General features: G+C 39.7%; 1 protein-coding gene across 4 annotated transcripts in view; it reads right to left on the reverse strand.

Annotated features, from left to right (window-relative positions):
- Nucleotides 1–149: 149 nt before the first annotated feature.
- Nucleotides 150–15,355, reverse strand: part of OSMR (oncostatin M receptor) — a 31,053-nt gene continuing 15,847 nt past the window's right edge. For 2 of the 4 annotated variants that reach the window (XM_015848499.3, XM_015848500.3), the window contains 12 exons: nt 14,289–14,446; nt 12,472–12,608; nt 11,250–11,409; nt 10,683–10,759; nt 10,080–10,293; nt 8,205–8,405; nt 7,383–7,484; nt 6,782–6,961; nt 5,283–5,447; nt 3,765–3,843; nt 3,388–3,460; nt 150–2,131 (listed from right to left, as the gene is read on the reverse strand). In XM_015848499.3, coding sequence (XP_015703985.2) covers nt 1,685–2,131; nt 3,388–3,460; nt 3,765–3,843; nt 5,283–5,447; nt 6,782–6,961; nt 7,383–7,484; nt 8,205–8,405; nt 10,080–10,293; nt 10,683–10,759; nt 11,250–11,409; nt 12,472–12,608; nt 14,289–14,446 — 1,993 coding nt within the window. In that variant the 3' untranslated portion in view covers nt 150–1,684. The remainder of the gene's footprint in view (nt 2,132–3,387; nt 3,461–3,764; nt 3,844–5,282; nt 5,448–6,781; nt 6,962–7,382; nt 7,485–8,204; nt 8,406–10,079; nt 10,294–10,682; nt 10,760–11,249; nt 11,410–12,471; nt 12,609–14,288; nt 14,447–15,355) is intronic. The other 2 variants (XM_015848502.3, XM_085530161.1) reach the window with 2 other exon arrangements.

Raw genomic sequence — 15,355 nt, forward strand, 5'->3', positions numbered from 1 at the left:
GAAATGGATTAGAATTTTATTTATATTTGTACGTTACTAATTGATTAGAACAAGCGGAAGCTTTCCAAATAAACATCTTTTTTTGTCAAAAGTATATTTCACATGAATACTTTGTAAGATGTCCTGTGAAATAGGAGGGGACTCCGTAGTATTTTATACAGCCTTTTTATTTTAAAACTGCAGAATGCTGATACTGAGAATCAGTCACTTCCCATGATGTGATGTCTGTACAATTCAAGTGCTTGCATTTCAGCAACAGATGTGAAAGCTGAACTATAAACAAGAAATGAAACAAGAAATACATCTTTCAGTTTTGAACTCATACAACCATTATTAATACAAGACAGATGTCTTAGAGGGGGGGAGGGAAGAAAAAAAAAAAAAAAAAAAGCATTTCCATGCCTCTTTATCCCCATGTGAGAAATACTTTTCTAGTGCCCTCATGATACCCTTCCACCTACACAAAAGCCTTATTCTCCTTGGAATAATCTGTTCCTATGTTTTGTGAAACAAGAGCCATCGTGAGCAGCCCACAGAAAGATTTGTGCGTTACAGGCAGAGGAGCTAACCTTGCAGGCTGCCAGGCAGGCCTGTGTCTGCTGGTAAGCTGCTCTCTTGCTTACAAATGACAAAGTCCTTTCAGTCCAGGAAAGACCAAAGGAACCACCTCTGCTGGAGCTGAGATGGGAGCTCTGGACAGGCACAAGTATCTCACCCACCATCAGGAAGGCAGCACCAGCTACATGACCTCCACCCACAGTAGTGCTGCCACTCATGGTGTGCTCAGCTGCTGCAGCCAAGCCCCAGCAACAGCAGCTCAGAAGAAGGAAATAATAACACCTTGTTAGAGCCATCCCCTCTGTCACATCAAATACTAATATTTGGTTTGTGGGACAATCTGACTTTTTCACTGAGTCCTGTATAAGAATTCCTTAGGTACCTTGCTATTGCTTTTTAGTTTGCCTTTCAAGTTTTCTTTAAATAAGCCTTGTTTGTTTTTGAAATGAGGGACTTTTAGATACAATCAAACATGACCAAGTTCACCTCAGTCTGCTGTTCAAATTCTCAGTTATCACAGAGCCGTAGTGCTCAATTCATGTTTCTGCAAATGCTGCAAGCTAAAATATGTGAGTACCAAGAGGAACGTCATTGCGAGTCCCAAAGTCACAGCCAGCAGCCCCTTCGTTGCTAGCTGGAGGAAGACTTATTTTTAACGTGCAAACAATAGTATCTGAAGATTTAGCTGAGATAGTGCCTGAATATGTTTATTCTCAAAGGGCATTAATATAACTGCACCTGACTCGTGTCTACTTACGTGGTCTGGAGTTTGCTACATGCAAGGGTTAATGCCAAAAAAGGCTATGGGCACTATGAGTATGTTGGTAACTCCTCAACAACTAGCTGCCCTGATGGGAAAATGGCTCCCACTGTGCATTACAGGCTGTAAAACATCGGCCTGTAAATCTTAGAGCCAGTAATTTCTGATCATATTATATATAGCATGCAGCATTCCACTGCAAAAGCCAGGATTCTTGAACTTGTCATCAATTAACAGCTTTGCAGAGATAACAGGGGTAGGACATCAGGGCTTGTGAAAGCCTGTATTGGAAAGAGATGCTGTGCCTGCAGAAATTCCTGTTTCTATTTCATAACACAACCAACAGACAGATTCAAAGAGGGTACATCAAAGCCTCCTTCCAATGCAGTGTACGTCTGTCTGTGAAATGTATCTCAGGTTGGTCATCCTGCCAGCTGCTTCTCCAGGTGATGAGGTAGAAGCATCATTCAAAATATTGAGGTAGTACTGTGGCTGGTACAGCACTGCTGACAGTTCTCCCTTCACAGTTTCTAGTGTTCCTGGTGTTTCATAGGGATTGGTTTCAACAGCAAGATAAGAAGAATAAGCAAAATTTTCAAACCAAATATGAGTCTGAGGTGTAGGTGTGAATGTAAGGCTTCTCTCTTCATTTTTGTTATGATAAACTGAGGAAGGGTTCTGGTCAGTCTTATCTTCTGTTGGCATTGAAGACATCAGGCTCTGTGGAGGGAATTTTTTGGCTTCATCTTCATTATCCAGTGCTAGGGTGTCAGGAATGCAGTCACTTAGCTTTAGTACTTTCTCAGAACCAATCTACAGAAGTATCAAACAAACAAACAAACAAACAAAAAAAAGTGTTTAGTGGAAGAATCCAAGGGTAAAAAAAAGAGAGTGATTAATTTAAGCACTTGTGAAATTGTCCTATAAATGTTTTGAGTTTGGAATAAATGAACAGAAATTAATGAAAAATACAAAATGTTTGATGAAAGCTGGATTTCATGTGAAATTCACAGAGTAAAAGGAAACAGCATTCAAACAGGGTTTCCAGGGAAGTGGTGGAGTTCCCTGGAGGCATTTTAAGAGATCAGTGGATATGGCCCCAAGGGGAAAAACACAACCCTTTGTATATTCACAGAATGGCTTGGGTTGGAGGGAACCTTAAAACCCAACTAGGGGCAGGGGTTAGAACCCACCAGAACAGTCTTCCCAGGGCCCCATCCAACTTGGCCTTGAATGTTTCCATCCACAGCTTTTCTGAGCAACACGTGCTAGTCCTTCGTTACCCTCTGAATAATGAATCTCCTCCAAACTTTTAATCAAAGTCTCCCTTCATTTAGCTTAAAACCAGTCCTCCTTGTTCTATCACTATCAGACTGTATAGGAAGTCAGTCTCCACCTTTCTTACATGCTCTCTTAAGTACTGGCCCTTCCCTGGACCTGCCCCAGCAGCTCTGTGTCTTTTTTGTGCTGGGGGCCCCAGCCCTGGACACAGTACTGCATGACTTGCATCACAGAGCAGAGCAGAGGGGGGTAATCACATCCCTCATCCTGCTGACCACCCCTCTTGAGGCAGCCCCTTTGTACATGGCACTAAGGCAGCAGCTCCTGGTTCATAGGACCTACAGTGGAAGCTTATGGCCTTTTACCATCTCTTTCCTCACCATCAGATCTGGCAGAGTCCCATTAATCTTCCCAGAGGTCATTAAGTAGATCATACTCTTTGCTTTGCATGACAGCAAAAGGGACACAGCCAAGAGACAGGCTGATACAGTTTGTAGGCTGGATCAAAGTGCACTGTCTCACAGTATGTTCTGTTGTTATCAGCTAATACTGTGCTCAGAATAGTAATGCTGGAAGAAGTACTCCATCAAAAAATTCCATTTGGTGTCTAATTTTGCTTTCACTTTTACTAGTATCTAGCTATGACTAAGTTTTCCATGAAATGGAGATATCAATTTGCATTCATTTCTGCAGTTGAGTGTCAGTCATATTAAATGTAGCTAATACTGGGAAATATTTACTGATCAAGAAGGGAGAACTAAAAAATGCTAGATTTTCAGTGATCTTACTTTAAACTCTTCAAATGACAGCACTTTGCTCTTGTTAGGACTAGGAATCACAGGACAGCAGCAATCCTTCACCCTGAAAATAAGAAAGCAAAACAAGTGATTTTATTTTTATTTATTTATTTATTTATTTTTGTTCTACCATCAAAGCATATTCTGCCAGCCAAAGCAACACATAGATGTGTAGAGAAACAGCTGGAAATGACGAGTGTCTCAGAAATGCTGCGAGCCAAATACTTACAACATCCACACAGATGGATGGTCAAAGAAAAAATGAACGAGGCTTTGTAACAGGCTGGAAGCAACAAGAAGCAGCTGTGGTTTGCGAATTACACGACATGTATTCTCTGACTGTGAGAAGAAAATGCACTATAACTTACCACTTCATCTTCCAGAGGCATACAGCCATTATCAGTGAAGGAATTACCACAAGCGGGACTAGAAGGTACAGCATGTCTGCTGTGAAAGAAAAATACTTCAGTTTTGTTTACAATTTCTCACTTGTTTAATATAGCCTGAGATTCTGCAACAGAAATACTATCAAGTCCATGTCTAACTCAGCAGTGCAATCATCTGTGATTGACTGTAAGATATTTTGGTTCTGGGTTCTGGGTTACAGCAGCATGTCTTTGGTTATCGATTACTGAATTTGAAGTATCGCTAGGTTCCTTCATTTTGCACTCACATTGACTTCTTAACTATATGCACACATTTCCAACAGCTGAAAGTGTAGTAACCTTACTCAACGAGTACTTATTTCAGATTTCCTTACAGATCCCCTGAGGAAATGCATTTTTTCAGTGAGACATAGTTGACATAAACTCTGTACCTCCGGAATGGATAGACCATATCAAGACAGACTCTGCCAGTGTTCTTGCTCTCCTAAGATTTATGCAGTCTAAGGATCTCAGTATTTTCACTTCTGGTTATAGCACACAGCCTTAGACTATATTTCACAAATAGTTCAGGCTACTACACGTAGGCCCTGACAAAGAACAAGTGTCCTCTGGAAACTTCCCCTGGCTGCTGCCCTCTTGCCCTGTGCCAGCCAGCCTGCTTGTGTCTCTACCACAAACCACAGCAGGAAACAAATGTCACATTGCATTCTCCTTTTTAGTTTTCCTGGTTTAATTCTGCCAGTACAAATGTCTGTGCCTAAACATGCAGCATGGGAGACAGAACAAAGGTTCAAGATTCAGAACTGCCTCTGATAGGGTACCATGTGCATTTGGGCCCTTTATTTAGTTAGCATAAAGCACGAGGTGTCTTTGCATAACCAAAACTTCACCCTTCCCTCCCCTCCATGGTTACTCCAGGCAAATTTTTCATAGCTGGACACTCTGAATTTGGATCACAAATCTCACAGCTGAGATTGCTGGATGGTACTTTCAAGGGAACAGAACTAGAGGCAGGTAATTTCCTGTTCTGCTTCAGAGATCAAATCTGCCCTGTTAGTAAATTTCAGTGTTCAAACAACCCTCTGTTACTGACTTAGAAAGAATTAGCTTGATGATGGGTTTAAAGACTAATAAGTAAAGCAATCATAATTAGAAATTCAAAAGCCCATGCAGAAATTCTCTGTTTGCCTACTGGTGTTTAGTTTCTCCTGTATTACAATATGAATTAAATCAAAATACGAATCTTCCATGATCTACGAAACTGGACTCATTAGGCTTGCAAATCTGCATAAATTATGCTACTTCCCAGAGGGAAATGATGTACCTGTGGAATTCTTATCACTCCAAATTAAAAACACATCCACTTAAAAGCATCAAAATATCTTATTTCTATACATATTTCAGTTTCAGAATTAAATGTTTTCCCTTGAGAAAGGAAGATTACTCCAGCATTTTCCCATCCTTCAGTGAGGAGAAACATTTTCCATTGCCAGTACTCACAGTCCAGAGGTGTATCAATGTATCTGAAGTTAATAATGGGAGTTTCTCCTCCGCCTGTGTATGCTTTAATGGCAAACTTGTATTTTGTGTTTGCCGTCAGGTGTTTCACAGTGTATGTTTTTTCTTCTGGGTTTTCAATTGTGAATTTACATAGCACTGAACCACCTAGGATGAAACAGATGTTACGAATCAATGTAACTAAGCCACTGAAATAACAGAACTTTTGCAGTTCTCCTTCTTTGTAATCTGCACACTTTCTTCTGAGAAAGATGATGCATCCTGACTCACTGCCGCTGTGCTGTGCTCACATCCCTTCTAGCTGGACTCCGACAGTACAGTCTGACTTGCAGTAGGCCTTTTGATGACTTGCTGTCAAGAAACACATCCCTGTATTTTCACTTCTTCTGACTAGAGTTTGATTTGGTGTTTTGCCATTTTCTTCAGAGTTCTATACCTTTTAAGCTTAGATCAAGTTCTTCCAAATTAACTGAAGGCAAGAGATCTCTGTCTCAAAAATAAACTCTCTGTATTGTGCAACTCCCAGACCCCAGGGAGTTAGCTTGTTTCTCATGTTCCCAGTCACACCTCCTATCTGCTAGCTCATGTACTCGGGAAGTTTTTATTTATTTATTTTTTCTGTTATTTAACCATTTTAAGTCTAACTGGGATTACTTGCAGAAGTGTGGTTCTTCAATGCCTGGTTTAGACCTGACTGGAACATTTTCATGTTTTTCCTTGAGCTCAACCTATGCTTTTCATTCTGGTGCTAGCCTAATGGAGAAAGGGATCTGAGAGAAAACATGACCCACCTGGAAGAAGAGATAAGGAAAAAAACAAAAGCAAATAATCAAAACCAAAACCTTAAATGAGTTGGAAACACAAGGAAATTTTAATGCACTTATCATCTGGGGCAGTTTTGGACATGAATCATTAAAATAAGAAATGAAAATTAAACATGGCTTTGTGCCACCCCACAGCTTAGTTCTGCTGCCTGAAGAACTCCACTGGAGAGCACAACCACGAATACTTTCATTATAAAGGAATTCAAATGGGGAATTTCCACAGTGTTCCAATTCTGAAGGAAATAAGTGCTATTCCATCTGTTTTTAAAATGCCTAGTAAAACTACCATGCTTCCTACGACTCTCATCCAAGTAGATCACAAACAGATGTTTTGGAAATTTGTCTGGAACTCAGACTGCAAAAAGCAGGAATGACTCCTCCTACAGTACTGAAAGAATCCTTTCTGTAGTTCACACTAATGATGAAGAGAGCTACAGAAAAAGGATGGGGAGCTGTAAATCCATGTAACTCCAGGACCCTAATTCTGCCCAATAATACCTCAAGTACAAAAGAAGCAAGTGTTAAAACCTATGCCATACCTAATGGGTCGATTTGCTGGCCTAATATGACCTTTTCAAGAGGCTGCAATGTCAGCCACAAGACCTCCCTCTCACCTACATTAGTGACAGAACTTCCAAAACCCCCGGGCTCTGTTACCTGCAAGAACATGTTTTTTGGATCCTTTCAAATTGCAGTCCTCTTGTACAGGTGACACATAAACATGGTAGCCTCTCAAGAAACCAGGGTGTATCTCATCTGTGGGGTAAGGATCCCAGTGCAGTGTTACTTCATGATAACTCAGTTCAACCTTTTTCACATCAGGGTCAAATCGAGGAGCTGGAAAAAATAGGAAATCTGTGTTAAACTTGACATTATCCTTCAATCATGTTCATCTTCTCACTTAGGAAATGTTCTAAATTCCCTTGTGTATCTGTATCTAAATTTAAACTAAAGAATGAAAAAAGCCAAAGCACTCCAAAAAATCTGGTACCTTCATAGTGTGAGTCTACATAACACACAAAGCATGTAAGGAATACTAATCATAGTTCAGTCTGATTAGTGTGGACTTGACCTGGTCACAGCGCCAGTCTCATATCCTCCCTATATAGGGAATATACATTGTTTTACAGCTTGTAAATCAAGCATTTCACAGATGATACTGAAACAACACAGCAAGTACATTTTAACCTAGTTACAGAAGCAGTTTGTGACAGATAATTCAGCAAATACATAAACTTGAAACGCATTTCCAACTTACGAAGCTCCTTAAGATAACCGGTCTTTTTCTCCAGCAAGGAGGCTCCATTAGCAGCAGATGCATAGATGTGGAAATTGTATCTCACCCCGGGAACAAAAGAAGCTGTGAAATTGTAGAACTGATTTTAAAAAAGGTCAGGAGTTGGGTTCCCATGGTGTGATTAATTTTTTGTATTGCCATTGCTGTGTGGGTTGCATTTCATGTGGGTTGCTTTTTGTTTTTCCTTTAATGATTGAGGTGCAATTTATTTATTGAATACTAAGATGTGCTCAGTCCAACTTTGGACATTTCACTTCAAAAGGTAAACACACAGTTGAGAGAGAGTCTGGGAAGGCTATATGCCTTCATCTGCAGTAGTTTGTCATAGTGACTTTTACATAGCCAGAAAGGATTTGGATCTAATGGTCACTACCAGGTTAAAATACGCACAATAGGAGAGACACATTCTCTGGGCTACAATGAGAGCACTAAGCCTCTCATTGTGCAGCAGGAATTATAATGTCAGTGTAAACTTCTATCCTGTGCAACAGACAAGGCAGAGCTCCATTTTGCATCTCCATACTTACAGATAACGTTCACTGCTCTCTTTCAAGATATTACTTAAAGACACTCAGATGTTTTGCTGAAATACTGCTCTGATTTCCGTGGCTCAGTGGTGCTAACATATTTATGGTGTCTATTTTGGTTTCTGGGCAAAACATTATGCCAAATGTTTTTGCATAGCTGTACCTGCACTGCACAAACTTCAATATTCTGAATTCACTTAATGCCCTCAGCATAGAATATTTGGACATCAGAAAAATATATATATTATGCTTTCACCTGATTTGATCAGAGCACTGGAAGTGTTGGGTCCAAATCTCTTCCACTGCAAATCACAAGGCTGCAGCATTGGATAGTTACACCAATCAATAATGTAACTCTCAGATTTATCTCTGGGCTTCCAGGAAATCAAAATTCCACCATCTGTACCATTAACATGTTCTTCTTTAAGCTCTGAATTATTGAGCTTCTTTTCAGTGTCTAGGAATGAAGAAAAAAGAAACAAAACATGGTTTCTATTATTATCTTGCATAAGACCTGAATCAACTAAAGTCAATATAGTTTCAGTGCTAAGCCGTTAAAACCATAATAAGTAGTTTTGCTCCTTCATGATCAGACATATGAGCCCTCTCACAAGCAGAAAGCTAATCTCTACTTCTACTGAAAGCTGACTGCTCAGAAAACATTCAGAAGTTATTACTAGAAATCCAGAAAAAGAATTCAACAGCAAGAAACTGAAGTCAAGAACAGAAAGCCACAAGTGGCTAATCATACACACAAGTTTCACACAAGGAAGGGTGGGCTGTCACAGCACATGCTGTAGGTCTGAAGCCTAGATTAAGGCTAACCACATTGCAAAGACTATGTGGAAAACAGACTTTCTCTTATGAGGCATGATTCAGGCATTCGTGTCAATATGCACAGAGTTACTTCCCCATAGGCCAAAAACAGCAAAAATTTCCAGATAAATTTCAGTTTTCAGGTCAGGTTAATTTACTCCCTCAAGATGATAAGTCATAGAATTGCAGACTCACAGAATGGCTCAGATTTGAATTAACCTTAAAGGCTAGCCAGGGGCGGGGGTTATCCAGTCCTTTGGCCCCCACCAGTTCAGGCTGCCCAATGCCCCACCCAATTCATCTTGAGCACCTCTAAGGATGGGGCACCCACTGCTTCCCTGGACAGTAGGGCCAGTGCCTCACCAGCATGAGTAAAGAATTCCATCCTAATATATTAAATATATTAGTTAAATTTCACTTCTTTTAGTTTAATACTGTGTAAAAAGTGAGCCTCCCTCCTGCTCATTAGCTCCCTGTAAGTACTGGAAGGTTGCCACTAGGCCTCTCTGGAGCCTTCTCTTCCTCAGGCTGAACAAGCCCATCTCCCTCAACCTATGATCATCCAGGTGGCCATCTTCTGGACCTGCTCCAACAGCTTCATGTCTTTCTTGTGCTGGGGTCCCCAGGGCTGGACATAGCACTGTAGGTGGGTCATCAGGACATAGTACAAGGGATAATCACCTCCCTCAACCTACTGGAATTTTTTGATGCAGCCCAGGATACAGTTGACCATATGGGCTGCAAATGCACACTGCTGGCTCATGTCAGCCTCATGACGCCATCTCTAACTTGCTCTGCTCTTATAGTGAGAGAGATTCTTCTCCCCTTACCCCTGCCTAGAGGTTCAGGGCAGACTTCTTAGTCTGACTGCCAGTGAAGACAGATGCAAAGAGTTCATTGAGTACCTCAGTCTTCTCTACACCTGTTGAAGGCACGTTGTCAGAGAGGGTATACTCTTCTATTCTGACCAATGTGTGTATAGAATCTTTTGTTTTTTATTTACCTTGCCAGGTTTCCTCTGTGCTTTGACTTGCCTGATCTCACTTCTGCACATTTGGATGGCATTCCTGTTCTCTTCCCTGCTTTCACTTTTTATCTTGTAGCTTGGCCAGGAGGTACCCACTCAGACATGCTAGCCTCCTGCCTTCAGACAGAAAGCTCTGGTGCTCTTAAAAAGGCTGCCTTAAAGAGGTACCCGCACTGCTCCACTCCTTCATCCATAAGGACAGACTTACGATTAGATTAGATTTACCTAATATAAATGGGCATCAAACTCTGGTACTGGAAATCTAGGTTTAGCTGGAAATACTGTTACCTGTTGCTGCAGGGATGATCAACACTGTAGGATGTGAATAACCAACATCGTTCCTTGCTATAATTCTGATTCTGTAGGGATGGTTGTCAATGAAAATCCTTGTACTATTACAATCTGATGAAAGGGAGATATGTTCAGGTTTAGATCGGTCTGCTCTTTCCCAGGTTACTTCATATGAAATGATTTCTCCATTTGCTTGAAAACCTGCTTCTTGCTAGGAAAAAACAGACATGTGTAAACATTAAGTACTTAGCAATTTTTTCTGAAGAAAAACATGAGAAAAAGAACTAGAAATTTAAATAATAACTCACATACATTTTTTCTGTAACAATATAAACACTTCTTTGAACAAAATCATAAACATACCATTTTAAATAGAAATGTAGAAATACCAGCAATAGGATTTACCTTGTTAAAATACTTGGTAAAATAGAAGCATGTATGTCTGAAATACCAAGATCACATAGCTAGAAACATCCTGAAATATGTAATATATAATATTTATCTTGCCATAAAGTGCACACAGACTTGGTAAAGTTAATGAGAGAAGTTTCAAACCCATTTACCAATAGTTTTATTTCCATTTCTGCACCAGTGTCTCACCTTCCAGAATAAGGTAACGTTCCTCCCCCACAGAGCTGGTGTAATTTTTCTCCAGACATCCAGTTTCCCTGATGGAGCTGGAGGAAATACAGCAAAACAAAGATGCTTTTTTTGCCCCCATTTGAAGAGGTTAAACCCTCTGGATTTCTCTTTCCCAGTCATTGTTATGTCTTGCCAAAATATTACCCTTTAACTTCTTGCTGTATTCAGCTTCTAATTCTGAATGATAGTATGGTTCACTTCTCTAAAAATCCTTTCTTTGCTTTCAGTTCCCAGATGTTTGTTCCCACCTCTGCATTGTTTTTCTAGCCCTCAGAGAACACTGTTACACTATCCATCCTCCTGATTACCTGGATTTTCCACTGCCTGCAGTGGATGAAATTCTAGAGGCTGGTATGAAGGATGATTTAAGAAGCCACCTTCCAAAATCTTACTTAGTATGATTCTACTTTCATGCAAGCAACTGGCCTCTCTTCTAATGACATAATGCAAGAGTAGGAAGAAGCAGAACAAGGTACCAGGTGGAGAACATAGTTCAAGACTCCTTTCTCTATAGACCAGACACACCTTTCTCCTTTGTTCTGAAAGAGTGGGGTTTGCTCCATTCGCTCCATCTCCAGAAATGCTTAGCTGCACCACAACGTACTCTAGCTGTGTAACTGGTGTAGGGCTGCAGCCCACCAAGGGTGATACTGTTACGATATAGTCGTGTATCTGAACTATTGTACTGCAAAAGAGACAAACAGAACAGTCAGAGTTTTGTTTTGCTTCATGAGCAACAATATGCTTTTGTTTGAAAAACTGCTTTTGCCTATACTTCATGCAAGGGCCAGTAAAGCCTGTTTTTGAAAAAGACAAAAATTGAAAAGTAGTCAAAAAAAAAAAAAAAGAGAAGGAAGAGAAGGAAGAGAAAGACAGAGAAAGAGAGAGAGAGAGAGAGAAAGAGAGAAAAAGAGAAAGAACGAGAGAGAGAGAGAGAGAGAGAGAGAGAGAGAAAGAAAGGGTGGGTGAGGGAAATGAGTTCCAAAGACTGGGAAATCCAGAAAGAGCTGTACAACCTGGTTCAGTGTAACATTCTCGGTAGGAGCCTCTCACAGCCTCTCACAGTAAGTCAAACAATAACTCTTCACATAAAGGCAGATGGAATTTAGAGACCTTATTCTCACCCTTCCCAGGCCTCTTACTGAGCTCGTTTAAGCAATATGCTGTTCTATACATATGCACAGCATAGATAGTTGTCTTTTCTTTCAATTTCCATATTTTTTTTCCACACTTCATCTTAACAGGTAGATTAAGTTCTTGCAAAAGACACAAAGTGAGTGTGCTCCCGTAATGGCCAACCACAGCAATGATTTAATCTAACTGCTCTTAGGCAGTAGTTAAGACAGAACACAGGTTGTTTCTGACCTTCTTAATGCCTTTTAACATGCTGCAGGCCAACTGCCCTCATAAGAAAAGGACTACAAAGAAACCACAGTAAATACACAAAGTGTAAATCAACTTCACTGTGAAAGAGGTGGAATATGAGGACTCTACTGAAACAGTTTCAAGGAGGTTGAAGAGAATGAAAAGAAAAACTGTCCTGTGATTAGGAACCATGCACACTAGCATTAAGCACAGCCTATAGTGTACAGGAGACTCCTAGACTAATATTAAAAAGTTGTGAACCTTCAACACGCTTCTCTGCCGTTTGCTTGTAAGATGATATGAGTTATAAAGGCATGGCAAACAAATGAGGATTAGCAATAGCTATAATAATTTTGCATTAGAATAAATCCAGATTTCATACCAGTTTTGCTTTCCCATTGGGATGCCTCACTTCAGCTTGACAAAAGAGTTCAATTTTCTTTTCCTTTTGCTCCCAGTGTAACTCGATTTCTGCATCTGTGTATTCTTCCCACAGCTGAAAAGGTGGTAACGGATGAACTACAAATGAACAGAGAAGCCAAGTTAACTCTTGTAAAGCATAAAATATATACAAATGTATTTTAAGGTGTTTTAGTTGAGCAATGAAGAAAATATTAAATACAGTATAATTGTTTTCTGCTGCTCTAGAAGTAGACATAAGTTTAAAGTTATTTTCAGAATGAAAACCGAATGCCCATGGTTCTTCATAACCTCCCTGAAAAGGGGAGATTGGACTGGATGACTTTAAAGGAAGAGATCCCTTACAAATGACTCTATGATACTGTAGATGTTATACAAGTAAGAAACAAAGCAAATAAACAAACAAACAAACCCCTTTTGCTGATTTGGAGATATTTTAGAACACTGTGCAGTTAAATGCTGTAACTTAGGGAGTGGTGGGATCTCTTGATGCAGCATAGTGAATAGCACTCACCAAGTTCCTATACTTCAGAAACCTGTACCACAATCTGTCACAGTTCTTAGTTTAAGTCCTACTAGAAGCTACCCTCTTGGTAAACAGTACCAGTGCTACTTCCTGTAAAAGATTTCTGAGATCTGTTACTGTTATGTAAACAGTGTTCAGCTAGAGCAGCAGATTTCTAACTCTGCTATTATCAGCACAATCCCAAGGAATTAAACTTGGCAGTGAAAGTGAATGGTAAGTGTCCAGCTTTCATCATTATCCTAGAACTTGATAGAGCATTATTTAACATCTGGGGGCTTCCAGACTCAAAGGGACTCATGCTTAATACACAGTGCCCACAAGTAGAATTGAAAATTATGGACTTCATTTTTCCTTTATTTGCAATTATTTCCAGGATCACAGAAAACATTAAGAACTTTACTGCCATCACTACTTAAAAGACTAACTCAACATAAGTATTATATATCATTTCTGCAACTTGTAACAATCACTAAAACTGGCAAAGAGAACGGTATAAAAAACTTGAATGCACCGAGCATATTCAATGTTAACAATTCAAGACTGATTTCCCATGAAAACTAACTCTATCACAATACAGTATCATACTACAATCTCACAGGTTTGTTTTTTTTTTCTTTCTTCCTATTGCATTTCTTCTTCCCTCAAAAAAAATCAATAATTGACTTGCTTCTCTGAAACACACTTTGCAGAGAAGAACTTTTCACATGTGTTCCTATGAGTCATAACAAAATAACATGTCTAGTAAACCTGAAAGGAGAGATTTTAAGGAAGGAAGCAATGCCAGAATGCAACAACTACATCAGCAAACTCCTGGTCCATCAACCTATCCACTTCATAAGCAGATAAATCACAGGTTGCTTCCTGCTTCTTCAAATAGGCAAGAGGAATGAAGAAATATGGTAACACTGAGGAGGATGTGGTGGAGTTAAAAGACACGAAAACATTTAAGAAGATCTGGAAAGACTGCTGGAAACACAGTAAATACATGGGTGTTTTGAGGTAAAAATAGGAAGTTAAGGGGCCTGGAACACACAAAATAATGCAGAGCATGGAACCATGACCACTTCTGTTTACAGAACTTTGCAAAGCTGAAACTGAAGAGAAAGCAGCTAACTATAGCACAGAAAACTAATAAAACTGGAGAAGACAAAAACAGTGACTTCTACTTTAAGCTGGCATCGAAGTATTAAGATCATGAGAAGAACAAGGCCTTCCACAAAAAGCTTTCATCAAAGAAATAGAAAAGGACTTACTTCTGTGAGCCACATCAAAAACATCCATGGCAGTTCTCTTTCCCAGTGGGTTTTCAACAGTCAGTGTGATATTATAGATCCTCTGCTTCCCTATATCCCAAGAACATAGGCACCTCTCAGAACAATTTACTGTGCATGGAACAGAAGTTCTGGAAAACCTATTTTAAAAAGTGAAGGAAAAGAAAAAAGAGAGAGACATATATATATTCATGTATACATATATAGAACAAAGATAGACGCTGAAGTCATCGTGCCTGAACTAAAAAACAGCATCACAGAAAACAAGGCTGTATGGGACTATGATAAGCTACCTACTTTTCTTCCCTAGCCCAAACTAGCATGAATATACTATTCATACAACTAGAAGGAAGTTTTCCTTGAAGAAGACTAAGTCCATCCCTAGTTGCCAGAAAAGTTAAACTGCTTTTAAGTATTTCATCATGGATTTGCCGCTTTCTAAACAAGGGACAGGGTTTACCAATGATGAAGCTTTCCTGTGTCTATAGTTATATTTTCAAATGAAACAGCAGTTTCAGTGCATCTGCTAACCTTCCACTTTTAAACCATCATTATAGCTGAATAGAAGTGAATGATGCAGAGACCCTGAAGGCTCTAGGATGGCTGCCTCCTAGGATCTTTTGATGCAAATTAGTTGTATTATGAGTTCTCTTCAAACCTTTTTCTTTGTTGTCTTTGCCTCACCTCCCTTCCTCTCATGTGAGTTTAAATGCCTCTGTAGCTATAAGCCAGGGCCTGGGTCTGATTTGCCACAGACCTTGACCCAGACTGGTAAGAAAAAGCTATGAGAAAGTCTACAGATCTACAGAGAGTTTAAAAATATAAGGTGAAAAAAAAAAAAAAAAAAAGAGAGAGAGAGAGAGAGAAACTAAAATTACAGACAGATGTAGGATAGTTGAGGTAGCTTGAGAATTCAGGAGGGAAGTGGAGAGTTACAAAAATCATAAAGAAAAATGAATCTAATGAGGCTAACTGGTGCCTAGCTGGGAATCACAAGTTTTGATAGGCTTTACTGTTGACATAGATTGTGAATGCAGTGACACACAACC

The sequence above is a fragment of the Coturnix japonica genome, chromosome Z, assembly GCF_054131305.1.
Source record: "Coturnix japonica strain WE chromosome Z, WE-NBRP24, whole genome shotgun sequence".
NCBI lineage: Eukaryota > Metazoa > Chordata > Aves > Galliformes > Phasianidae > Coturnix > Coturnix japonica.